Consider the following 26,676-nt stretch of genomic DNA (forward strand, 5'->3'; position numbering starts at 1 on the left):
CTTATAATTCCTTTTAAATGGTGAAGGAATGGATGCTAGGAACGTGAAGCCATTTGCCAGAAGTCATAAGGGCAAGTAGGTGCAGAGGTGAGGTTTGAATCTGTCTTTGTGTAGTTCACAAACCCAGGCTTTTACCTCTCTGGTATTCACTGCCATCCTGATGCTGAGTTTTCCTTAAGATTTCATCTGCAAAAAGGATTTTGTTGCTAAAACAATGTTCAGAAATTACTGTATTACATCATATTTTCTTTCCTGTGTAATTTAGCTCTCTCCCGAGTGTTCTCAAAAAATCATTTGTAAATCTAGGCAGTAACTCCCTTATATGTACTGCTGTTTTTTTCAGTAAGGAAAGAAATTAACTGCATCATTTTTTATTCTGGAAAATAAAAACCTGGAGGGAAAACAAGAACTTGTAGGGGGTTGTATCCTGTATAGTTGGATCAAGTGCAAAGGAGCATATTAATTTAAAAAAAAAAAAGATTGTTAATTTGAAAAGGCCCTACTTAAACAGTCGCCTATATTCAAATTGTCCATAAATATCAATCAGCAAGAAATTACTAAGTACTTTTATGTACTTAATACCATGCTTGGAAAAAACACAGAAAACTCCCTTGCCTATAAGGAAATTACAGTCTTAATTTGATAAAAGACAACATCAAATGCAGCAGATAAACTGCAATGTGAAAATGAGTTGCTGAATAGTATGGGGTGAGGTGAAGCAGTGGGATGTGGAGTGTGTCTTCGATCTATAGGAAGAAGGAAGAGAAGGTGCCATCAGTGTCTGAGGTTGTGACAGCCTCTGTGTTGAGAGCAGGTATTAGTGACCAGCATCCATGATGTCATGCTGGAATCTGATTCAGCGAAACAACTTACAGCACAGAAAAGTACAGATTATAATAGCTTTGAAATTTGGGAGAGAGCTGGTAATTACTTTAGCTAAATGGAGTATGAGATAGAATCGGAGTATTGTAGGCTCACCAGATAGATTTGAAGATGTTACTTCAAAATTATGTTGGAATTCAGTTGAGCTTCTTTGTGTGTTCTGGTTCTTAATGAAGCAGGTATTTTCATTTTTTAAAATGTGCATGTTGCTTTTAATTTTTTATTTGTTGTAACTGTCTTTATTATGAAAGCAGTACATACCCATTGCTGAAAAGTAGAAATCCATACTTCAGTAAAGGCGGGGAGGTACTTCTAGGTCAGGAGTTTATAAAGATAACCATTTTTAACTCCTGGTTAAATCCTGCACTCACTGGGTGGTAGGCTTCTGACCTCTCAAGGGCAGTGGTAAGACTTCGTGGCATTGAGGTTTTAAATAAAAGCAATTCTGCATCAGGAACTAGTGTTTGCTTTCTATATATATACATATATACATATATACATATACACATATATATGTATATATGTATATATATGTGTGTATATATGTGTATATGTATGTATATATATGCATGTATATACACGTATATATATATTGTTTGTTTGCTTTATTTTTATTCTTGGTGGTTTTTTGTTTTTTTGTTTTGTTTTGAAAATTACTTTTACTTGTCCTGTGCTGCCTTCTTGGTGAAGAGTACCATTGGCTCTTTATTGGTGAGCATCTGGGAGAGTCTGAACTCTTCTGGTGGCACTTCCTTCTCCTCACAGCAAGAAGTCGATAGGAATTTACCCAGTATTCTCACAAGCCTCCCTACTTTTCCTTTTCTCCTTTTATTCTCTTCATCTCTTCTTACCCTTCTTCTGTGGCTAATGTAATGGTCTTTCTCAGTGTCTCCCATTACTGATGTGGGTGGGCAGGAGCTGGCAGCCAGGGATGGACATGGCCATAATTTTGGATGAGCCAGTCACAACTTTGGCTTTGGCTTTGGTTTGGTTTGTATCTTCCTAGGTCAGTGGATGCTGGTTAATGATGGGTCTCTGCCAAATTTAGATAGAGGAGGTAGAGACTGGGGTGTGAGTCTCACCCTTCAGCCTGGTGGTTGTTAAATGTCATGGAAGCTTATGTACGGGTAGTTTAATAGGTTGTGGATTAGGGTCGAACTTGCATTACGTATGTAGAAAGTACTGGCATTTTGAACAGTTACAGGAAAACAGAATTTATAAATTCAGGTTTGTCTGTTGGCTCTTTATTTTAGATCTGGGATCTGGCACAGATATTTTTTGCCACATGATGCCCTTCTACAGCTATGACATCCCTCATACGTGCGGACCTGATCCTAAAATATGCTGCCAGTTTGATTTTAAACGGCTTCCTGGAGGCAGATTTGGTTGTCCCTGGGGAGTCCCCCCAGAAACAATACATCCTGGAAATGTCCAAAAGAGGTATGAAAATGTGCATTTCATAAGACACCATCGAACAAAGTAGCAACTCAGCTGCTCATTGCTAAAGGGTTCAGTAGCCAGCATTATCCATGTTCAAGGTATTCATTCAAACCAGATTTCAAGCGACTTAAAAATGCCAGAGCTTTGTGCCTTTTATGTGTTAAAATTTAATGGAAAATGAACAATAGGTGATCAATGTACAATGGAGAACCTATAATACTCTGTTATTACCATCTCCTTTGCCCTTATTATAAAAACTGTCTACTATGTTTGATTGATTTCATATACTTTTGTTGATAATAAAACTTCTGGTCTCTATTGTATAAATTGGTAAGAAAAGCAACCCAACTGCAAAAACACATTTATTGAAATGGAACACATAAAGAGTGTAATTATCTGTTCCTTTAATAACAATTTCAATAATAGTAAATGCTGCCCAGCTCTGATGAATACACTCTTTCAATCTTTCTGACATTTTTGGCTTATAGAAAATTTTAATTAGGAATATTTATACTTAAACATATTTATCTAAATAAAAATCAAAGGAATGAATCACTTTTTTAAGAAGAAAATTACTCTAATGATAGAAGCATCTCATTCTATCTAGTTACCTATACTTCTAATTTGGGTGCTTATGAAGCTTAATTTCTTCACTTAAAAATTATTGCCATACAATGCATTTAAATAAAACATTGTGTGGGGCACCTGGGTGGCTCAGTCAGTTAGGCGTCCAACTTCAGCTCACGTCATGATCTCACAGTCTGTGAGTTTGAGCCCCGCGTCGGGCTCTGTGCTGACAGCTCAGAGCCTGGAGCTGCTTCAGATTCTGTGTGTCTCTCTCTCTGCCCCTCCCCTGCTTGCGCTCTGTCTCTATCTCAAAAATAAATAAAAACATTTTTAAAAATTAAAAAATAAATAAATAAAACATTGTGTTATAATATAGAGGTGCCTGGGTGGCCCAGTCGGTTAAGCATCTGACTTCTGCTCAGGTCATGATCTCACGGTTCATGGGTTCAAGCCCCATGTCAGGCTCTGTGCTGACAGCTCAGAGCCTAGATCCTGCTTCAGATTGTTTCTCCTCTCTCTCTCTCTCTCTCTCTCTCTCTCTCTCTCTCTTTCTCTCTCTCTTTCTCTTTGCCCCTCCTCCAGTTGTGTTCGGTCTCTTTCTCTCAAAAAGAGTAAAAAACATTAAAAAAAACATTGTGTTTTAATGTAAACTACTCATGTATGCCAGAAAAGTAAAATAGGCTTTTATTTTATTTTTTTGATCCATCATGTTATTTATTATGCAAATGAGGAAATTTTCGAGAGTGAGATGGGAAACTATAAACAGTTAAACTATGATGACAGCCATAAACTCTACAAACCAGAACATTCTTTAACTGTAGTTTTAAGACCCTAGTATTTCAGGTTTCCACAAACCTACTCTGCCTAGGTTCTTGTACATGTCGTCCTTAAAAAATTTTTCAGTAACATGACGGTAACACAAGTGTAGACATATTTTTAAACTCATCAAATTGTAATACATGGATTATATAACAATAATTACGTGCAGTTTTTTTTGCCAGTCATAAGTTTGATGGTTTCAGGGAACTCCATGCTAGCGCAGCTTGCTGAGAAGAAGCGAGGCATCCTACCTTCCACAGGAGGGTTAAAAAGGGCAAGGGTGAGGCAGGTCAGTACTTAACAACCACAGCCACCCAAATCACCCAGGGAACTTTTGAAAAGTCTCCAGGCCAACAAAATGAGAATAGAGTGCCAGCATAATCACCCCAGGTGATTGCAGAGCACAACAATAGAGCCTTTTAAATAAAATAAGATCTTTGCACTAGGTACTTACTGTCAAGTCTATTTATTTTTAAAAAATTGCTTTTTAAAAATTGTGTGTGGAAGAGGAAGGTGAGATTGGGTCTCTCTGCCTTGAGTGAGTCCTTGTGGCCATGAAATATTCCATTGTGAGCTTCTCACTGTGGCACACACAAAAGTGTTTTATCATGGGAGCCTTCTTGAAGCCATAGTTCCCTTCTAGCAAAATCTATTTATAATTTTTTTTTTTTTTAAAGTGTCCAAGTTTAGGAATCAACCTGGTTTCATTTTCCTGGTTCCTACAGCAATGAAAATCCCTGAGGAACAGTGAATAGCCTGCTTTCTGGGATTAGGTTAGTTAGGCATGGGAGAGTAATCCAGTATAAGGTAGCAAAAGGTACAGTGAAAAAGAAGAGGTAAGGGTGGGGAGAGTATCCTCAGCTCAGGAGGTCAAAGATAGGGAATTTCTTTGAAGGCAGCCAGATGCTTCAGTTGGGGACTCTCAGTGCACCCAAAGGCCTTGTGAGGCTCCTCTTTTTTTTGGTCCTCCTATCTATTTAAAGTGCATTATTAGGGGGAAAAAGCCATTTTGTGTAATCCTGTGGCTGTGTCCCATCTGACACTTCAAAGATTGCCCCCCAGGAACATACTTTGCACTCAGTCAGTTCCACTGATTTTGCAACTGGTTTCCAGACACCTGGGGGCAGAGAGATGAAAGAGTCTATTTAATACTTAAGTAGATTTTTTAAAAAAACTTCTCATAAGTCTTGAAATCTTAACTCTACTGGTTACTTCACATCCAGACATCACCTTCCTTTTTACTTCTTGATGAATGAAGATCAAACACGGGCCTTCCAGATTAGTGGTGCTTGGTTTTAATAACCTAAAGGAAATGAAATTGAACTGTAGTTTACAGGTGATACACTTGATACTGTTTATTAGTTCAGCAAGTTCCTCTACTTCCCAAATAAAGAAACACCATTCTTTATCAAGTTGAGGTTTTGTTCTCATGCACAATATTTTTCATATGATGATGATTTACATGTCAAATGATAGGATGTTCTAGGGAATTTTTTTCTTGGTTCTAGTTAAGTTGACATTTCGAATCTGGTGAAAGAATTGAAGAGCAGATTGCTGCTGTACATCTTCAGAGTGATAATCCATTGGTTCATTTGTCAGTAGTGTACCATGTATTTAATAAATATCCACTGTCTACCAGGTAGTATAGGTTGGTTCCTTGGCTTTCTCAGTCTTGACACCTTCTGAGCAGGAGCCTGGGCACGAGGACAGATGCTAAATGGAAAAGGCACGTTTAATGTTTGTGATTTCTTTCCTGTTATGTGTCTTATGTGTATATACACAAGATATGGTATATCTAGTAGTAAACCTTGGGATTCATTTAAATGATCACTTACTTTTTTTTATTCTGGTTGCCTGGGGGATCTGATGGATGCTCTGTCACATAGTATATCTTATAATCTGTGATTTATATGTTTGGTTTTCTTCACTTACTTATTTTGATTTTATTTGTCTTTCTGTTTGATTAATCTTATTGTATTGTATTTTTTAATTATAAGTAAAAATCTAAAATTGTTTTTGGTAAGTGTGGAATATTAGTAAATTATTAGTAAGAATTAAGTACTCCACTGAATGCTAATCTCAGAAAACTATGTTTTGTAAGAATATTATGGTTATAGTTTACTCACCAAGTTACGAAATTTTGCTAATAATTTAATATTTGCAAAGCAATTTCAGAGACTATCATTATAGAAAGATCATGAGATTCTAAATTTAGTTAAATGTTTTTTTTAATTATTTCTATAAAATGCCTCTTTCATCATTGGTGTTCTTTGAGTTTCTTTCATAAGTTTTTATATTGTGAATTAGAACCTACTTCTGAATAACCCTTGAAATGAAAATTGGAACATTGGGTAAAAAGCATATTAGTGATTTATCACTAATTTCTTAAGTGTGTCATTACAACATTGAGAACTACTCTGAGTTCATCTGCTTGTTTAATTTCATTTTGGTAAACCATTCCTCTTAAATACCTTATATTCGTAGTCTTCTTCAAATGTTGCCCCAATTCAGCATTTGGCAAAAGGATTTCCTACAGAATTACTAGAATATGAAATATAAAAGCACATCAGCACATTTAGTATTTAGCTGTCCTTTTGAGTCATGGGTGGTTAGAGCTGAGGGAGGTAGAATCCAGAAAAGCTAATTCAATTCCTAAGCTTGATTCGTTGATCAGTACTGAGAAGGACACTGTGACAGATACAGAGTTTATTGATGGCAGGTGTTAAGTGAGTTGTTTTTCTTCCTTTTGAAGAGGAAATACGGTTCTATAATTGGTTTTGTTCAAACTATTTTTTTAATGTTTAATCAGGCAAGTTTAGCTTAAATTAGAGAAAGGGATGTGAAATCAAAGCAAACTTCAAAGTTTATGTAGATGAGAAATCCTTATTGTCTTTTTGGACCAAATCATTTTAAAACACCGGCTGTCCAGGATCCAATATCTGTGCCTGGGCTTCAGGAGGGCCATTGATGTTCCTAGTAATTATATGCCAAAGTTGGTCTGTGACTTTATTTCTCTAAGGATAGGAAAAACTATGGGTTTTTTTCTCTGTGATAAGAATTTATGAATATTTTAAGTGGACAACAAAAATTAGTATAGTAGTTTTCAAAAGTCTGCCTTATAAATCATACTAACCTAGAATTCAGGTAAAATATACAATTTCTTTTAACATAATACGCTTTGTAATGAGTTGCCCCATTGTTCTTTTCTTACTACTGTTCCTTTTTTCCCTTTTTCTTTTGTAGGGCTGAGATGCTTCTCGACCAGTACCGAAAAAAGTCAAAGCTGTTCCGTACCACAGTTCTCCTGGCCCCTCTGGGAGATGATTTTCGCTACTGTGAACGCACAGAATGGGATCATCAGTTTAAGAATTACCAGCTGCTTTTTGATTATATGAATTCTCATCCTGAGTATAACGTTAAGGTAATGAGAAAATATTTAATTATGAAAGTGCATTTGAAGTTGAGGCCTCATTATTAAGTGAGGCTAAAACACAGTTGCCTTAGTTTCTTGTCCCCATATCTCAGTATTTACTTGAATATGTGGTCCTTATGTAAACCTGTAGTTCTTACAGAGGAGAATTCTCTAGTGTTATAGTTGTGTTTCTAAAGTGATCCCTTTCTCCCCATTCCCATAGAATTAAACAGGCATGAGTTTTAAGTGGCTGTAAACATGTAAGGTGCGAAGTTCATTTTTCAGTGATGTCCTGTTTTTCTACCGGCGTTGAAAGTTTGTTTCTCTCCGACAGTTGCATCCTGGTGATTTAGTAGTGTGACTGGCAGATGCAGATGGACATGTCCTGAATTTTGCAAATGAATGTCTTGTGTCCAGAGAATACACTAGCATTTTTCTTAGATGAGAAGACTTCTAAAATCAATCGATTATTTGCCTGTAGTTCTCACTCTTTTTTTCCCCTTGTGGAAAATTTAAAACGTACCCTAAAGTTTTGAGAATGACTCAAGTACCACCACCCCCCAACCTCACCCTGCCTTCCCAATATCCATGGCTCAATTCTAGGTCACTCTCTTCAGCTTCAGCTGTGTCTCACTCTCCCCTCCCCCTTCTCCCCGGGATGATTTTGGAGGAAACCTCAGATGTCATGTAGTTTCATCTGTAACCATTTCAGTATCTGTCTCTAAATGATAAGGACTTTACAAATGAAATCATAATGCCATTATTACATCACAAAATTAATAATTCAATAATATCATATATCCAGATGGATTCACATTTTCCTGATCCCATAAAAGCATTTTTTTTAGCAGATGTTTCGTGAGTCACCAAACAAGAGTGATATATTAGACTCTGTAAGAAAATTACCCAGTGTATTTATTGTATTTATACACTAATCCATGAGACAGTAGAATATCTGTGAAAATACTGTAGAAAGGAAGAGAATGTGGCCTGTCATCAGCTTTCTAATTTCCTAAGGTGAGGTTTTTCTCTGTGATAAGAATTTATGAATATTTTAAATGGATAATGAAAATTAGCATAGCAATTTTAAAAAATCTGCCTTATACATTATATGTAAGTGATGAATCACTAAATTTTATTCCTGAAATCATTATTACAGTATATGCTAACTAACTTGGATTTAAATTTTTAAAAATCTGCCTTATAAATCATACCAACCTAGATTTCAGGTAAAATATAAAACAATTTCTTTTAACAAAATACACTTTTTATTTATTTAAAAAATATATATATTTTTAATATTTATTCATTTTTGAGAGACATAGTGTGAGCAGGGGAGAGGCAGACACGGAATCCGAAGCAGGCTGCAGGCTCTGAACTGTTAGCAGAGCCCGACATGGAGCTTGAACACACGAACCGTGAGATCATGACCTGAGCCAAAGTCAGATGCCCAACCACCTATGCCACCCAGGTGCCCCAGCATAATACACTTTTCAATGAGTTGCTCCATTGTTCTTTTCTTAATACTATTCTTGTTTTCTCTTTTTCTTTCATAGGGCTGAGATGCTTCTGTTTAGGAAGCATATGTTACTGTTTAGAAGATTAGAAAGCTGACGATAGGCCACATGCTATGTCGTGAGAATTCAAGTTTATTAAGTAAACTTAAATAGTATCAAATAGATAAACTTAAAATATAAAGTATATTCAAGATATTTACAACTGACTCTCTACCAAAGTATGAACTCTGTGCATGGGGTCTGTGTTTAAATCATCTCCTTAATCTCCTCGAAGACAAAGCTCATATACGAACACTTGATTAGGAGATGGCATATGTATATGGGTATTTTATCCCTAAATACATCTTCCTAGCGAATGTTCTTGTGGTCCACAAAAGGATCTACCACCTGATTCTTCAGAATTAAGTCCTGATTTTAGTATTTTACCCATTTCCTCCTTTGTCCACTAGGGCAATTTTTAAAGTAATTAAAAATTGAAATATCACATACATAGGAGATATGCACAAATCCATAAGTGTACAGAGAATTTCTTCAAATTAAAAAAATCCCATGCAATCACCATCCAGTTTAAGACATAGAACATTTATGGCATCCAGAAGAGTCCCTTAAATCCCCTTCAAATCATTGCCAACTCTTAACAAAAGTAAGCTTATTTTCCCTTCTGTCATCATGATTAGTGTTGTTTCTTTTTAAATTTCACAAGAAGGGGATCTTAAGTATCTGTTATTTTGTGTGTGGATTTCCTTGCTCCAGGTTGTGCTTGCCACATTCATCCATATTGTTGCATGTAGCAGCATATTCATTTTTAATGCCGTATAATATCTCTAGTATCCATATGATACAATTTGTCCATTGTATTGTTGATGGATATTTGGGTTGTTTTCCAATTTTTGTCTATTATAAATAAAGCCGTTTTGAATATTTTGTGTATGCTTTGATATACATAAGTGTGAGTTTATGTGGGTATAAAGTGGGATGGAAATTTTTGGTCATTGAGTATGCACATGTTGAGCCTCAGTAGATATTGCCAAACAGTATTCCAAAATAGATTGCATTAATTGTTGCATTTTATGACAATTTCAGTTGCTCTACTTCCTTACTCAGACTTTGTATAGTTATGATTGCTTTTCATTTTTATATTTTATGATAGATGTGATTGTTTTATTTTGTATTTCCCTGGTAGTTATGAGGTTGAACCTCTTTTCATAAGTTTGTTGCCATTTAGGTACCTTCTTGTGAGGTGCCTATTTAAAACTTTTGATGACTTTTCCTTAAATTGGGTTATCTGTCTTTTTGTACCATTTATAGTTCTTATATATGTTTTCCTTTGAGTCTTTTTTTTTTCAGATAAAAGTTTTGCAAATATTGTCTCCCACTATGTAAGCCTATTTTTTTTCTTAATACTGTCTTTTGATAACAGAAATCCTTCATTTTAATTAAATATAATAGTATTTTCCTTTATGATAAGTGCTTGTTGTGTCCTACTTAAGAAATTTTTGTTTATACCTCATAGTCATGAAAATATATTTCTTATGAAGTTGTCCTCCAGTAGCTTTATTGCTTTACCTTCAACATTTAGGTCTGTAATGTATTTGGAATTGATTTTTTTATGAATTTTATGAAGGTAGGGATCAAAGGGCATTTTTGCCCATATGGATATCTACCACTATTTATTGAAAAGACCAGTTTGCCACTACACTGTAGCATCATCTTTGTCATTCATTATGCATGAAACTATATTTGTGTGGATCTTGTGTAGACTGTATTCAATTTTGTCTGTTTGACTCATCTCATACTGTCTTAATTACTGTAGTTTTAGAATAGATCTTCATGTCTGATAGCATAAGTCTTCTTTCTTCTGCCCCCCTGCCCCCGCCCAAAAAAAAAGTTGGGATTTTGATTGGCATTGCTTTGAACCTATGGATCAATTTGAATATTGATCCATATTAGGCCATCCATGAACATGGTATAGTCCATGTATAAAAAATGTAATTAACTTTTGCATTCTAACCTTGTACACAGTAACCCTCCTGCATTTCCTTTCTTTCCAGAATTTGTGCATTCAAGTGTTGGCTGCTTTGATTGCCCTTAGATACCTTTCAAACAAAAGTGGGTTGGTTTTTTTTTTCGGTGTTTGTTGTTTTTTTTTTTTTCTCTGTGATTTATCTAGTTATGTCTCTTCTCTGTAGGGTATTTGAAGTTATTTTGTCTAAGCTGGAAGCTTACATTTATTATTTTCTTTTAGTGAAAGGAAAAACAAAAGTAAGTAATTGAATATAGATGGCTAAAAAACGGACCTTGAACTAGCCAAGACAGTCAGTTTGCTATTGATCATCACTTCTTTTACAGTTTATGTAAGTTTTCCTGTATGTTGTCCAGATAGAGGAGCTTGAGGATCTTTAATATTAAAGTTATGTTTAAGATATTATTTATTGCCTTTTAATGTAAAAAATATTTAACTATTTTTTTAGTTATTTGTTTAGGAATCCCAAATATGTACTTTATTTGAGCTACCAAAAAGTTCTGTAAAAAAAATTTAGTCTTAAATAATTTCTTTTGAAACCTCAGCATGAAGGATTACGTTTCAGTCCTTTGAGACTGAATTAAGTTTGTAAGAAAGCCCACCAGGCCACTTACGTAAACTTTGCCCTGGGAAATTGCCAGGAAAGAAGTATATTCATCTTGGCTAATACCAAAAATTAACTAAAATATTTTAAAATATTTAAAATCATCTGTTTTGCTGTCATAAAATATTGTGTCACAATTATATTCTGATAACTTATATTTGTCTTACTAATATCATTGTGTTTCCAGTTGAAATTTGCCTTGGCAATAGAAAAATAATAGCTAAAACTTACACCATTATTTGCCAGTTGTATTTCTAAGCATTTTACTTAGACCCTATTATCTGTAACAAAGACACAGAGACAGTATATAATATGCTCAAAACCACATGTTAGGTAAGTGGTAGAGATGAAATTTAATTCCATATCACCTGGATCCAGGTTCTGTGCTGTTCTTAACCACTCTACTAGAATGCTACTCACTGTTTTTAACTACTCTTATTTTTCTGCCACATTGAATCAAAATGGTTTTAGTCTGTGTGTGTGTGTGTGTGTGTGTGTGTGTGTGTGTGTGTGTGTAAGGTAGGAAACAACAAAATTAGCATGTTACCGTTACTCAAAGAAATATATTCCCTGTTAAATTCTCTGTTTATTTCTAAAAACCATGCCTTTTAATATCTGTTTACATAGTCTGGTATAATGTTTCTTTTTTCCTTTGATTTATAGAATAGCTTGGGCTCATAAAAATGGATTTATGTTCTGGTAATTTAAATCATTAGTCAGAAGACCTTTTCGTTTGAGCAGTCAACCTTTCAATTCTTGTCACTCTTTGTGTTTTACTTCTATTCAGTGTTACCTGCTGGTAGAGAAAGTCCCTTTTTTGTTTTGTTTTGTTTATTTTTTTTTAACGTTTATTTATTTTTGAGACAGAGACAGAGCATGAACAGGGAAGGGGCAGAGAGAGAGGGAGACACAGAATCTGAAACAGGCTCCAGGCTCTGAGCGGTCAGCACAGAGCCCGACGTGGGGCTCGAACTCACGGACCGTGAGATCATGACCTGAGCCGAAGTCAGACGCCCAACCGACCAAGCCACCCAGGCGCCCCTGTTTTGTTTATTTTTAATGATCTGCTGTTCTTGAAGTCTCCCTTATAAGAGCTCAAACTAGGGAGATGGGGAGGCCAGGAGAGTGTATGTGCATAAGACCTATGAAAATGCTTAACAAAACTGTTACTCCAGACTTCTGGAACATTTTGCTCAAAATGTTATAGCTAAATATATGTAAATGAAATGTTTTATTTTTTCTGCTTCCTCCCAACGTTCATTCATCTCTGAATAATTCTATGCCGTGACCCCTGCATATTTTGAAATTCTGGAGATTTGTAAGGAATTAATCAGATTCCCAAATTTGTATATCTAAATAGCTCTTTTAACCCCTTAGGTATATCAGTTTTATTTTAATTTAATTTGGGACTTGATGCAAGTAAAAGAAAGAGTCACTGTGTATTTCCCCCCTGCTTTTGAGTTTGGTAAAATCTGAGCTAGATTTTCATCTTAACGTGGAAGCACATCTTAAATATTTATTATTAACTTCTCCTTTCAGTGCTAGATGTAATTTTAAGGTAGAGATGAATAATTGAAGTGTAACTTTTTTTTTCATTAGATACAGTTTGGAACTTTATCGGATTACTTTGATGCACTGGATAAAGAAGATGTAACCAGTGGAAAGAATAGCCAATCAATGTTCCCTGTTCTAAGTGGAGATTTTTTCACTTATGCTGACCGAGATGATCATTACTGGAGTGGCTACTTTACATCCAGACCCTTTTACAAGCGAATGGATAGGATATTGGAATCCCATTTAAGGTACATTTATGTTTAGATAGCTACATTAATTATTCACCTCTTTTGTATTATCATAGCCTTTTTGTAGAGTCTTGCATAATATACGAAATTTATGCAGTGTTAGGATGTGTTTAATGTAATTGTGAAATTTTAATGTAATCAGAGATATGTCTCCAAAGCATAATCAAATTATTACATGGGTTTTTGTTCTGGAAGGAAAAGCAGTTTATGTAATTAGATTTTCTCCTATATTTTATGTTTTATATGTTTCTAATTAATTACCTGTATTGTTTGCACACCACAATTATATTCATTGGCATCAGCATGTGTGTCTGAAAATTAGTAATCAGAGCAAGGGTCAAAAGGAACAAATAGGGGCGCCTGGGTGGCGCAGTCGGTTAAGCGTCCGACTTCAGCCAGGTCACGATCTCGCGGTCCGTGAGTTCGAGCCCCGCGTCAGGCTCTGGGCTGATGGCTCGGAGCCTGGAGCCTGTTTCCGATTCTGTGTCTTCCTCTCTCTCTGCCCCTCCCCCGTTCATGCTCTGTCTCTCTCTGTCCCAAAAATAAAAAAAAAAAAATAAATAAAAAAAAAAAACGTTGAAAAGGAACAAATTGGCCCCTCAGTGGCCAAACTGTGGGCCTCAAAGTACATAATCTAAAACTAATGTATTTTATATGTAGGAGAACTTTAGAGGCTCCATCTCAGTTCTTATTTATTAGAAATATATTTCTTATAGGTATGATTTTCTGCTTAGAAGAACAAAACTTGGAAGAGATGAGAACTGATGGAGGCAGAGTGATAGGCTGAAAAAGTACAGTGACATGGAAAAGGCAGAAAAGTTGGTAGAAAATAAAAACGTTCTAAACCATCATTATCCAGTAGAGCTTTTTGTCAGTGTCCAGTAGAACTTTCTGCAGTGATAGAAATATTCTGTCTCTCTTTTCTGCACTGTTTAGTATGTAGCCACTAGCCACGTGTAACTGTTGAGCACTTGAAATGTGACCAGTGTGGCTAAGGAAATGAACTCTTAATTTCATTCAATTTTAACTAATTTAAGTGTAAATAACCACATGTGGCTAGCAGCTGTCATAGTGAGGAGTGTGACAGTGTAAGTAACTGAGTCTTGGTGTTTTTTGGTAAAGATTAACCACCCCAGCAACTCATGAGGCTCGTTCTATGTGTATGTAGCTCAGGAGGTTAATTTATTTTCCTGTTAAGTTCACTTTCAACTTCGTTCAGATCATGAATTCATGATGATTAATTTTCATGATGAATCTCAGTATTAAAAAGTAATGTCACACCTACTTTCTTCTTATATACTGGTAGAAACAGTACATTTTGGAAAGCCTTTTTATAAAAATCATGAATTTCTTCAAGCGTTGTACTTTGGTATAACAGTATGTTTTTATTATTTTTACTGTTACCATAAGTGTCATTACCATTATTTCAAAAACCTGATCTTTGACTATTTTCTGGGATACTCAAAAATGTGCAAAATGAATACATATTATTGTATTTGTAATAAAATAGTATTTCTATATTAGAGAAATTTATGCATTTCTACCCAATAGAATATAATTATCTATTATGTTATTCTAAACTATCCATGATAAAAACAGAGAAAGTACTAAGTAATATAGAGATTTCTTTTGGACCACTGCATTTTTTGAAAGTGTCACCTATTTTTTAGTGATAAATAATTACGAAATGTGGTTTCAATCTTAATTTATTGAGCATACTTAAAATGGAAGTACTTAAGGCTGGTAATATATTTTGAAAATTCTGCTTTAAAATAAAACAACAAAAAACCATTTAGTTGTGAATTTCAAAACGTAATTATTTGAAAATAAGTTTATTGTGTGGTAATAGGTACTTCATCTTATAGCTTATTTGTAAAAAAATACTTGGATAAAATAGAAGAGTATAAAGAAGAATATAATTTTTAAATCCCATTTTTACATTTTGGAATATCCTTATATGTGTGTATTCTTTTCAAAACCAGGAATATGTGCTGTGGATATATATGAACATATATACAGTTTCTTTCACTCAAATTTAGTGTTTCTCATGCCATGAATTTTAGAAGGGTTAGAATTTGAAAGTGGAGATTATTTAGTAACCTTTAATTATTGTAAAATTTAAAGGAATTCTTTTTTTTAAGTACTTCACATTTCTTTTTCCCTATATCTTTATACATTTTTATATTGCCTTGATTTTCTCTCCATTATCCTTAATACGTTTGGCATAAAGAGCCTTATTACATTTTTTACTTCATCAAGCCATATCTCCTTTCAAAGAACTTCTTTTGAAGCCTATCTTGAACCATATCCTCTGATGATGAAAAAATAAAAAAGTGTTAAAATGATAAATCCCCGTATTCTTGCTCAAAAACTATTCTTAAGCTGAAGTGCTTTTTTTTTTAAATAAATGAGAAAAGACAGCATATGTTTTATCATCTTTCAGTTTATATTGTTGAATTCAACACTTACATTGTTATCATTCAACACTTAGACTAGCTATTGTCACTGAGCTGTCAAGCCATCATTTTTCTGCGTCTGCTTTACTGTTACTTTCCCACGCATGTGACCATGTATCTCCACACCATCTCTCCTTTAATGTACATATGTGAGAGTAAATGGCTTTCTGGTGATGAAGTTCATCTTTTGTGTCTGTGTTGATCTGGGAGATAGAAAGGACAGAAACCATTAACCACTTCTTACTGCTGTGTTGAGATAGGTTTAACTTACATAGAACATAGTGAAAAAATATCACGCTGCCAGTGGGTACTGGCTTCTTTCCAGGAACGTCTAGAACAAGGGCCCTTTATATCAATTTAGACGTGATGTTCTCTGATGATCAATGCTTTAGGCTTATTAGATGGATACCTTGATGGTTTTATAGAAATCTTTATTATCAGTATCTTTTTTTAATAAATAGCACTAAAATTGTGGGTTTTTGAAAAACCACATTTGAAAATGTATCAGTACCACATGTTTTAAATAGTCAATATTTGTTTTGAAATAAGAATTAATGACTGTTTTATGCAACTAGGGCTGCTGAAATTCTTTACTATTTCGCCCTGAAACAAGCTCAGAAATACAAGATAAGTAAATTTCTTTCATCATCCCATTACACGGCACTGACAGAAGCCAGAAGAAATTTGGGACTATTTCAACATCATGATGCTATCACAGGAACTGCAAAAGATTGGGTGGTTGTGGATTATGGTACCAGGTAATATAGTTATTTAAAAAGTGATTATAAAACAAAGTCTTTAAAAATTTTGGGTCACAGGCTTATATCTTTGATGAAGTTTTTAATGTACATTAGACCATATTACTAATGATATGCATTATAAGTATTGCAGTTTTCAAAGCATTTTTCAAGAAACCTGTTGATGTTATACTAGCTGTTCTAACTTTTTATTGCAGTGCATTTCTGCAAATGGAGTACTGACACATTAGTATAAAACTGTGTTTTTTCTTATGTATTGTGTGGTAATTGGGGTTACCTTCTTGACAAAGGATTTGGTATCAAATGGATCATAGCTATAATTCAGGGAGATAAAGAGCCACACTTCATTGTACAGCAGCTTCATTTCCTGTTTCATATCCGGTTGTTCTCAGATACTTCATTGTTTTTTAGAGGGACATTGACCAAAAAAATCAGCCTAGAAGATACCCAGCAAGTAGAAGAGCCTTGCAACCTTGATATATATGGATGGATGATATAAGGACTTGAGATGAGAGGGGATGGCCTGGGTATTGATATCAAAGCCATCTTCAGCTCTCTGAAAGTTTATGAAGATGAGTGAGGGAGTAGAAGCTCAGGTGTTTTCACAGTGCAGAATTGGAAACAGTGAGTACAGGTTTTAGCTCAGAACAGCAGGGGACTTTGTAAAACAGTGCTTCCCAATTATGGAAAGGCTTACCTTTTAGGATAGATTTTCACCATCATGCCCAAGTTTAGATTACCATTCATTAGGATCAGTGTAGAGAAGATTTCTATGTTGGGGAAGGAGTTTTGACTATTGTTTCACTATGATTTAGATTATTTTTTCTTCGAGATTTTTTCCTGTCAATAATGGTGTGCTTTGATAATATTTTAAAATTGTTAAAATATGCTCTTATTTTCTTATAATATAGATTTAAAAGGTGACTCTTTTTGAAATAAATGCTCCCATATGTGAAGTGTATACAGCACATAAAGTCAACATTAAAAAGTGATCCACAGCTGATATTACTAATCGTAATAAGTGTTAATTAAGATTTTAGTTACAATATTTTGACTCTTTGGGGGGAAAAATCTTGAGGTTTCATTAGTTGACTTCAGTCCTTGAGAATACATTCAAGGTAATATCTTGATATATTCTCAGTTTTCTTGTGGCAAATGTATTTGGCATCCGTTGCGGTTGAGCTGGGCTTAAAGTGGCAAACACTCAATGGATGGTGATACTGGTTTTTCGCTCACAGAAGTCATTTTTGAAAGTAAGGTCAGATCCTCAAAAACTTAAAAACCACTTGCAGGCAAAGCAAATGGCCTTGGAATCGGTCCATGATAATAGTTCAGTCATGGGATCAGACGGGCTAACTTGCTTTTTAGGGTCTGCACCACCCTCTCCATCCACTGTTCCCCCAGATCATGGGTGATTCACTCTCCTTCCCTGCCCTCACAACCCCCATCCTATGAGGCATTTAGAGGTTATTGAATCTGGTTTCCCTGCAGAACAAATACATTTATTATTATAAGTGAATATTTTCTAAAATAAAATTTCTGAAGAAATATTTTTCATTGGAAAATATTTTACTAATATACTGAGAGTACTATGAAATTAGTCCTTGTTTTGTTAGAAACAAGTATTCGTTTTAAATATAGGTTGTGGCTACATGTTGATCTAAGAGCATAAGTTAAAGAAAAAAGTTGTTATTTATATAATGAAATACTAATACTAACACAAAGAAAGGATAAAGACACACTTAATATATGGATTCAAAAATCTCTGTGAGATGTATTGTAAAACAAAACAAAAGCAAAACAAAAGTTGCAGAAACAGTGTGTATAACAATAAACTATTAAAAAAAATAAAAGTAAGGTCAGATCCTCCATTTTTTCCTTTTCACCTGCTCCTGCCTTCTTGGTTTATTGAGAGTTTAGAAGTGAAGGTGCTTAGATTCAGAGCAGAGTTTCTAAGAGGAAATAAAAAGTCATTCTCCTGCACTGCATACCTGCTCTCCGTGGCTGCCATATTGAAAGAGACTTGGGTACAGGTCACAGAGTTTTTGCTTCAGGACATTTTCTGTCTCGTAACCTTTCCAGAAGTCCTGTCATTATTTCTTCCATATGTTTGGTTACGCTTTTAGCGTATAAAAACATGCTGTGCAAAATTGCATCTTAGAGAAAAAAGACACAATAATTCTCAAATTGTACTTGACATTTGTAAATTTGCTTTGCGAGCACTTCACACTTCATTGAAAAGTCATACACAATTATCAAGTCATTAGCGTAGACATTTTAAGTAGAAAATTTCAAAACACAAGTTAGAGAATTACAAACAAAGAAGCAGCTAGCATTGGGTGTTCTCTTGTTCTTGGACTGTTGACTGTTTATTCAGATATTGGCAGAAGTGTCCCTGTGAACAATTGTATGAGTTAAGGATTACATTTGGCTGCTACTAATAATAACTTGAAACTGAATAAATTCTGTTCTTTTATGCCGTATAAAAGAACTCTGCAGATCCTTGGTTCAGGTATGGCAGCTCCACAATGCTAACAGGGATCCAGACCCTTCTAGCTTTCTCTTCTGCCATCTAAGGGTGATTCATACTTACATTACTGCTCTCTCAACAGTAGATTGAATGTTTATAAAATGATAACGTGGAGAGCAAGAATACCTCATGGCTATTTGAAGGTTAATTCTAATCATGGCATGAAAAAATGAGTTAGACTGGGACACTTTGTGATGAATGTTCAGCTTAAAAGTGGATAATGTGGCTATGTAAAAGAGAAGAAATGGTAATGAGGTCAGCTACACAAAGATTTAAAATTCTGCCAGTTTATACCTTGTAATTAAGGTAGGTAGAAAAAAATGAACAAAGGGTGAGTATGAGGGTCCAAACATATAGATCAAACTATTCATTGAAACAAACATAATACCAGCTTTGAACAGCAGTAATGATAACAAAGTAGAAAACTGATTTCTAAGTGATGTTCTCTGAACTGTTTGATAATGATAGGATAAGGGCATGTTAGGAAATTAGAGGCTCTGAGAAATCCCACAATGCTGAAGTGGTGAAACATTAAAATTTTGCTTTACCCAGTGTTTCCCAAACTTATTTACCGTGTGTAGTCTTGTTTTGCCTTAAACAAAACAGCTTTATACATCCTGAGAAAGCTTTGGGGAATACTGTATCAGTACTTAGTGCTTATCTCATTAGAAAACTGTGTGTGTGCCTTTAGGATACAAACATTGATTTGTGGCATTCCCTCAGTTTAATTAGGACTCTTCAGTGTGCTGTAATACATATAAGGTTTTAGCTGATGGAAAACATGACTTTTATTCTGCAGGTTCAGACAGCCTAATAAAGATAGCTAATGTAGATAATAAAAATAAACTTAGATCGAGGGGCTTGTTTCTAGAACTGAGTTGTAGCCATTCATATTGTCTTTTAATCTGGAGAGAACACTTGTTATCATCTAGGAAAACATTTGAATAGACTGAGAAGCTTAGCTGGTTGATGGCCTGAACTCATGTCCTTAAGACTTTAATACTGTGTATGTATAACAACACATTTACCTAGTTAATTAACTTACGATTATGATCACTTACATCTTTGAAGGTAATCTCAATGCTCTGCAAAAAGAAGTTATTTCTGATTCTCTTACAATTTTTTTTGATGTTGTTGCGTGCCAGCAAAATGTTCCTAACGTATAGATGCAAAATTGCTTCCTATGTTGGGGAAAATGATATAATCACTCTAAAACATAATAGACTCCGTGGTTGATTAAAGCATGAGTCACCAAGTTTCTCTACAGATTTCTCCAGTGAATTTACTTAGAGATAACTGTTCTATAAACAGGGATACTTGTTCTTTAAAGAAACAAGACTGAGCTTGAGAAAAACTTCAAACAAATTCTTTTCCTATGTGTAGTGTTTCAGCAATAGCTGGTAATGTACTAAGATTATATTCTGGAATTGATCTTGAATCAGTTGACTGGTATGCATCTCTTTGGTTCCTCTAACGTAAAAATACAGTTTGAATACAGTTAGCAATTTTAATGGCCAAGAAAATTTAACAGGGACAAAGACAATTTCATTAGCCAGACTTGTGAAAACTTTCTCTTTTTTTTGAACAAGAACATGAAACGAAATTCAACAAAATATTTATTTGAATTCCCCAGGAATTTGAATTTTTTGAAGTGTGTATACTGATTGAATTTTGTGAGCAAGAGTTAAACTCATGTCTTCTCTTGCTATTTCAACACTTGCTAAAGAATTTTCTAAAGTATCAAAGTGCTTTTTTGGTAAGAACGCCTTAAAGCTGTTGGAGTGATCATGCACGGTATTATTATTTGACATGATATTCATAGAAAGTATCAGCAGTTTAAAAAAAAAAGAAAAAAGAAGAATCATTTTGAATAAGTTTATGTGTTTCAGGTATGTCCAGAAAGTTTTCTACTTTAAATGAATCCTTATTAGTGGTATCTTGTGATTAACCCCCCTCCTTTTTTTCTAAGTACTTAATCGTGGGCAAAAAAGTATCAATTCTTTATAGGTTCATTATAGGTTGCACTTTGTGAAGACAGGATGAGAGTAATGGTGGTTTGGCCATTATTAAAGAAGCTGAAAATATTGTATACAGATATTTGAATTACTTCTCAGACCAGTAACATTTTTGGTTCACAGACTCTTTCATTCCTTAATGAATTTGAAGAAGATAATCGGATATTCTGCACTACTTCTTATTTTGAAGGACAAAACCTCGTACAACTCTTACTCTTTTGATAACCTCCTAGACATGGTTAGTTGATATCTTTTATATTTATCATAAAAGTGTGTGATTCTTTTGTTCTTAATTTGGAAAGGGGGATGGATGAGAAGCCTAGTGAAAAGAGACATTAAAAAATTGTGATTTCCTTGTACTTAGAATTTATATCATTTTATATGAAATATCTGTGTGTGCTTCTTTCCTATCAGTGTGTCTGTATTTGGTTTATGGTGTATATTTTGTTCTGACTAAATCTAAGCATGAAAAATAAAATGATGAACTTACTTTGTTATGTGAAACATAACAGGCTTCCAAAACACTCTTAAGTGTGTTGATGATAATGTATTGTAAGATGATATGGTAAGATAACTGGGCATTATAATTAGTTATTTTTGCTTGGCTTAAATTAGAAGCCCCTTGGTGTTTGCACTGCTGCTGTAAATACTTAATCTGTTCTTGCTGAACTTCAGTTTGAATGATCCTAAATTGTCTTCTGGTTTTAGGATCAGGCCATGGAGTGCTGTGGGCAGTGCTCAGATGTGTGTAACAGAAGAGGAGTGGTTGAGGAATTAGGAGACTAGCTTTTAGCCTCAACCTCTGAACCTGATCGCATGGGCCTTGAAAAAGTTGCTTAACATCTATGAGCCCTGTAAGATGAGACGATACCAGACATAGCTTATACTGTTGTTAGGATCAGATGAGCCAATAAAACAGAACATACTCTGAAAGGAACAATATGCTATTCCACAGCAAAGAACAGTTGAAAAAAATGGTTGATTGAGACTTCCACTTGGCGACTCAGATATTTTAAAATTGTAATTTTTTTTTTATCATTAGAGTCTATTATGAATGATAGGCTTTGAAATTTTGCATGTAATTGGAACTTACACATCTGGAATCAGAGATAATTTCAGTATTTTCATATACTGATGCTTGTAATCAAATTATGGTTACATATTTTCATATTAAGGTAAAAAATCTAACAAATGGGCAAACATTGCATAAGGATATGAATGAAACCTGTGATACAAAGGTAAAGTAGTAAAACTTTTTGCAGTTATCTTTAGGACTCTGATATATTTGGTTCCTAATTGGAGCCTGGTCCCTGTGACATATGCCGTCCTGAGATCTAAATGCACACACACACGTATGCACACACACAAGAATTACTTATCTTGAACTTTGATGGACTTTGTGTAGCTGGAAAGAGGATTTTTTCCCCATTTTACCCTTTTTAGGATTCTTGTACGTACTATTATATAGCTAATTTTGAAACTTGAGTTTTAAAATTAAAATTAAAAAAATTTTTGCTTATTTTTATAGGATTTGAAACAAAGCTCACAAAGTTCTCTACCACAAAAAACTGTAATAACGCTGAGTGCAGATCCAAGGTAAATACATAATTTCTCACAAACTTTTGCTGCGGTTCTGACTTGACATTCTTGCTTTTCAACATTTTTTGCTCCAGCCAGTATATATTTTGAGGAAGTATTTTATTTAATCAATTTATTAATTGTACAAAGTTGTCTGAAAAAATGAATTTTCTCCCAGGGCTGTCATGTTTGGTGTTAATAGCTAACACAGCGCTTGGTACATTGATTGCTGAATGAACTATTATAACAGTATTTTTTACAGATATTTGGTATGGAATGGTAAATACAATTTATGGTTATGTTCTTTCTGAACTCATTGTTTTACTTACCTTATTTTCATTAATCCCTGATCCTATTTTTAAAATGAAGGAAGAAACTTAATTATTAAGGATTTTACTGCAAACTGTTTACTAGTTATTTGTCATTGTGCTGGTCAGACTGTCTCATTTTAGCATTGTGGGTTTATGTTAAGGTAATTGGGAAGGGTACTCAGGTGACCTAAAAATGGAGTGACTAATTGGTGGCTACCTCTCATTTAGAAAGAAATGTTTTGTGTTTTTATTGGTAATTATTTAACCAAGTCATCTGTTTTTAATAACCAAATATCAATAGATCAGTACCCACAATACCCAGATACACAGTGTATTCTTATGTTATATAACTTTTTACTATCCGAGAAACTTAGTATTTAAAAATTGTAGGGTAAAAGAATAATTGTAAAGGATAATTCATAATTTTCACTAGGTATTCTTTATTGAGATTATTTAAAAATAAATGGAATAATAGTATTATAGAAAATACACAATTGCTGTAATAAAGTTGACATTTTGGTTAAGCATAGAATAAAGCCTTAGTTGGCTAAATTTCTTCAAGAAGTAGAGACTTAAAACATATACAGTTCATACCTTAGAACAAGAAGATAAGTATTTTTTAGTTACAGTAAAGTATCATTGAAGTAATGGCAAAGAAATCCTATATTTCTTTTTTTTGGCCAGAAAAAGAAGGGATTAACTGGAACAGATAGTTTATATCTTAACTTGAAAGTCCCTTCAGATTTTGTGTCTCCCTCTCTCTCTGTCTCTCCCCTGCTCCCACTCTGTTTCTCTCTCAAAATAAACATTAAAAAAAAAAAAAAATTAAAAAAGCAGGGGGACTTCTGGGTGGCTCAGTGGTTAAGCATCTGACTTTGGCTCAGGTCATGATCACCTGGTTCATGAATTCAAGTCCCACGTCAGGCTGTGTGCTGACAGCTCAGAGCCTGGAGCCTCCTTCATATTCTATGTCTCCCTGTCTCTCTCTGCCCCTCCCTCCTCTGCTGTCTCTCTCTCTCTAAAAAAAATAAACATTAAAAAAAATTTGGGGGGGGGGCCACCTGGGTGGCTCAGTTGGTTGGGCATCCGACTTTGGCTCAGGTCATGATCTCATAGTTTGTGAGTTCGAGCCCCGTATCAGGCTCTGTGCTGACAGCTCGGAGCCTGAAGCCTGCTTTGGATTCTGTGTCTCCTCTTCTCTCTGCCTCTTCCCTGCTTATGCTCTGTCTCTCAATAATAAATAAACGTTAAAAAAATTTTTTAAGAAAAAAAAATTTTTTTTTAAAGAAAGTCTTGTTGCAGTCTTAAAAGCTTTCAGATTGTCAGGTCATGAAAGAGTAATGATACTGCAACTACTAAATGTTTTCTTTGTCTTAAAATAAGTAAATATTTGGGGTTACATGGCTATTTCTTAAATATTGTGCCCCTAATAAATTGTGGTATACATAAATCTCTTTGGCTTTAGGCCTAATTCTCTTAACTTTTCCTCCTTTTTGTATTTTGGTGGGGAAAGATCTTTGTTTCTGCTACCATAAAAATATGTTATGCTTGCTGTAAGCAATTCATGCCCCTTCTCCCCCCCATTTGTCTTCCTTTGGGTGCTTGGAAGGGTGTGTGGGATGGAGCCACAGTGAGTGAGAAACCCTGTGGCTTCTCTTTTTCCTCTACTGTCCTTGCTTTAACTAGCAGTGATATTTAGTCCTACTTATGCTGGAGGAAGAAAGGAGATAACAGGTGTATTAACTAAGGAATATGTTTTTTGGCTTTGATATTGAGGAGATCTAATAGAATTTTTGAGACTATTAGTAAAATTGTCACTTTTTAATATTTCCTTTAAAACAGTTTGTATTTAAACAGTGTTCTTCATCTTAATGTTACTTCTTCACAGTTCTTTTCTATCAAACGTCAGTGCTACTACTATTTCTGTGGTTAGGTGAATTGGGGCACTTAACAATTGTCGAATTCTTACTTTTATCTCTTTTGTACTTGAGGACCTCATGAATAGAACTACTTACTCTTCTGGTTTTAAAATCTCTATTTTACTTGTTAGCCACAAATACTGAGTCACTCTCAGTAATATCACTGAAGAATGAGGAATGATGGTAACCTTTAAAATGGAAGAGTTTGATAGCTTTATTTAGCAGGTACTGAAAGTGAAATAAATGTTTGCACTTCTCAGTCTTTGAGTTAGAAGTTTCAGAAGTATGGTCACACATTTTTCTCATATTCTTCATGAATCTTACATAATCATCTAAGGCTTAGCATTATTTTGATTATAAGCATAGTTCTTATTTAAGTAACAAATTACTAATCTAACTAAAACATGCATTCTCAGTGAGGGAGATGTCCTTCTTAGGAGGGTAAAAATCGGTTCTTAGAGTTTGAAAAAAAAAGTACTATTTTTTTAAATATATAAAAATAGCATAAAAATGGTATGTGCATAACAGACATACATTTAAGTGTTATATTAAAATTGTATGAGGGGGATGAGTAGCAAAAAGTGTCTCAAAAGAGTCTTCAAGGAATTATGATGTAAAAAGGATGAGAAACCCATAGTTTCTAAACCCATAGTTTCGGTAACACATGTAAATGAATTTGATCATGTTGTTGGCAACATTAGTTATAGCTATGTAACTTAACGTACTTTAGTTTGTGAGTGTTTAAAAAGTAGTCCATAATCTGCTCACAGTGATGTAATATATGTCCATGTACCTGCTTGAGTCCACAAGGTTACGTAAGCTATTGTAGTGTATGCATTTGTAGTCTGTGTGGAAAGCAGGTACAACAAGAGTTAAATGTTAGGGCACCCTGAACAAGTCATAAATTTTCTAGCCTTAAATAATCCTTAAACGCACAGAGATGTTTCTTTTTCTCTCTGCACACATATAATTGCCTAAGGAAACGGTTGTAAAAAGCTTTAATACAAAGATTTAGAGGATTAGGAGTCCAGAGGACATACAGGATGGAAGGTAAACTTTTGAGACATGCAGGGATTTCAGTCTTGTTTTGGCATTTGGTCCTTCAGGCAGGATGGAAACAAATGTTGCCACAGCTCAGGCCAGCAAGTTGTGTGTTCTGACAGTGTATAAAGGAATTTTTTTTTTTTAAGTGGATAATTTGAAATGCCACCAAGTATACAACTAAAATTACATTGAGATAACTTCTGTAAATCTGCAAATTTAATTTTTCAAGTAGAAAATTTTTTTTAGTTTGAGAGTAATTTATTCAAATCAATTATAATTTACCATTAAGTGCTATTAATTTTAAGCCAGGCACTTATTGGCAAGGGATCTTATGTCTCTTTTGGCCCGAAAAAAAAAAGGGCTTAATTTTAAAAGAAACCATCAAGCATGTGGAGATACAAAAGAAGTCAGTGCTTTGGACTTGGGTGACTTCAGACTACCAGATATAAAAAACACTTAATCCCACAAAAGGCACTTGATACCCCCATTGCCATTTGCTTGTTGAATGTAACCTGGATGGCTGCCCAGCACTTCTAATTTAATTTCCTCTGGTTTTCTCCATGCATACTTCCTTTTGGATCGCAATCTTTATTAATAGTATCCTTCTCTTTTTGGTGGTCTAGGTTCTAAACCCCAGAACCCACGTTGATTTCTACCTTTTCTTGCTCTTTAAGTGTCAGGGACTGGAGAGTCTTTTGGATTTTCCCCTCTACTCATCTCTGACATCCATCATCTCCTGCCTTCCTGTTACTTTTCGGTTTCAAGCCACTTTTTTTTTTTTTACGTTTTACTTGAACCACTGCAATGCCTTCCTGCTCTTTTGTTATCAGTTTCTCTCTGCCTCTAATTTATTGCATGTAGTTGTCACAGGAATCAACCCACAGCAGAACCCTGAGAAAGTCACCTGAGTGAAAGCGGCAAGGCTTCTAGGACTTAGCCTCAGAAGTCCTAGGAGGTCCTTCCCACTACATTCTTAGTCAAGCAAGTCATTAAGGTCAG

At 34.7% G+C, this 26,676-nt stretch overlaps 1 protein-coding gene across 4 annotated transcripts in view; it reads left to right on the top strand.

The window, feature by feature from the left end:
* Window positions 1-26,676, top strand: part of MAN2A1 (mannosidase alpha class 2A member 1) — a 165,307-nt gene that overhangs the window by 64,114 nt on the left and 74,517 nt on the right. For all 4 annotated transcript variants that reach the window (XM_007094093.2, XM_042991022.1, XM_042991012.1 and 1 more), the window contains 6 exons: window positions 2,136-2,322; window positions 6,952-7,129; window positions 12,864-13,066; window positions 16,098-16,280; window positions 20,949-21,063; window positions 22,354-22,421. In XM_007094093.2, the coding sequence (XP_007094155.1) occupies window positions 2,136-2,322; window positions 6,952-7,129; window positions 12,864-13,066; window positions 16,098-16,280; window positions 20,949-21,063; window positions 22,354-22,421 (934 nt within the window). The remainder of the gene's footprint in view (window positions 1-2,135; window positions 2,323-6,951; window positions 7,130-12,863; window positions 13,067-16,097; window positions 16,281-20,948; window positions 21,064-22,353; window positions 22,422-26,676) is intronic.

This window comes from Panthera tigris, chromosome A1 (assembly GCF_018350195.1).
Source record: "Panthera tigris isolate Pti1 chromosome A1, P.tigris_Pti1_mat1.1, whole genome shotgun sequence".
In the NCBI taxonomy this organism is placed as follows: Eukaryota; Metazoa; Chordata; class Mammalia; order Carnivora; family Felidae; genus Panthera; species Panthera tigris.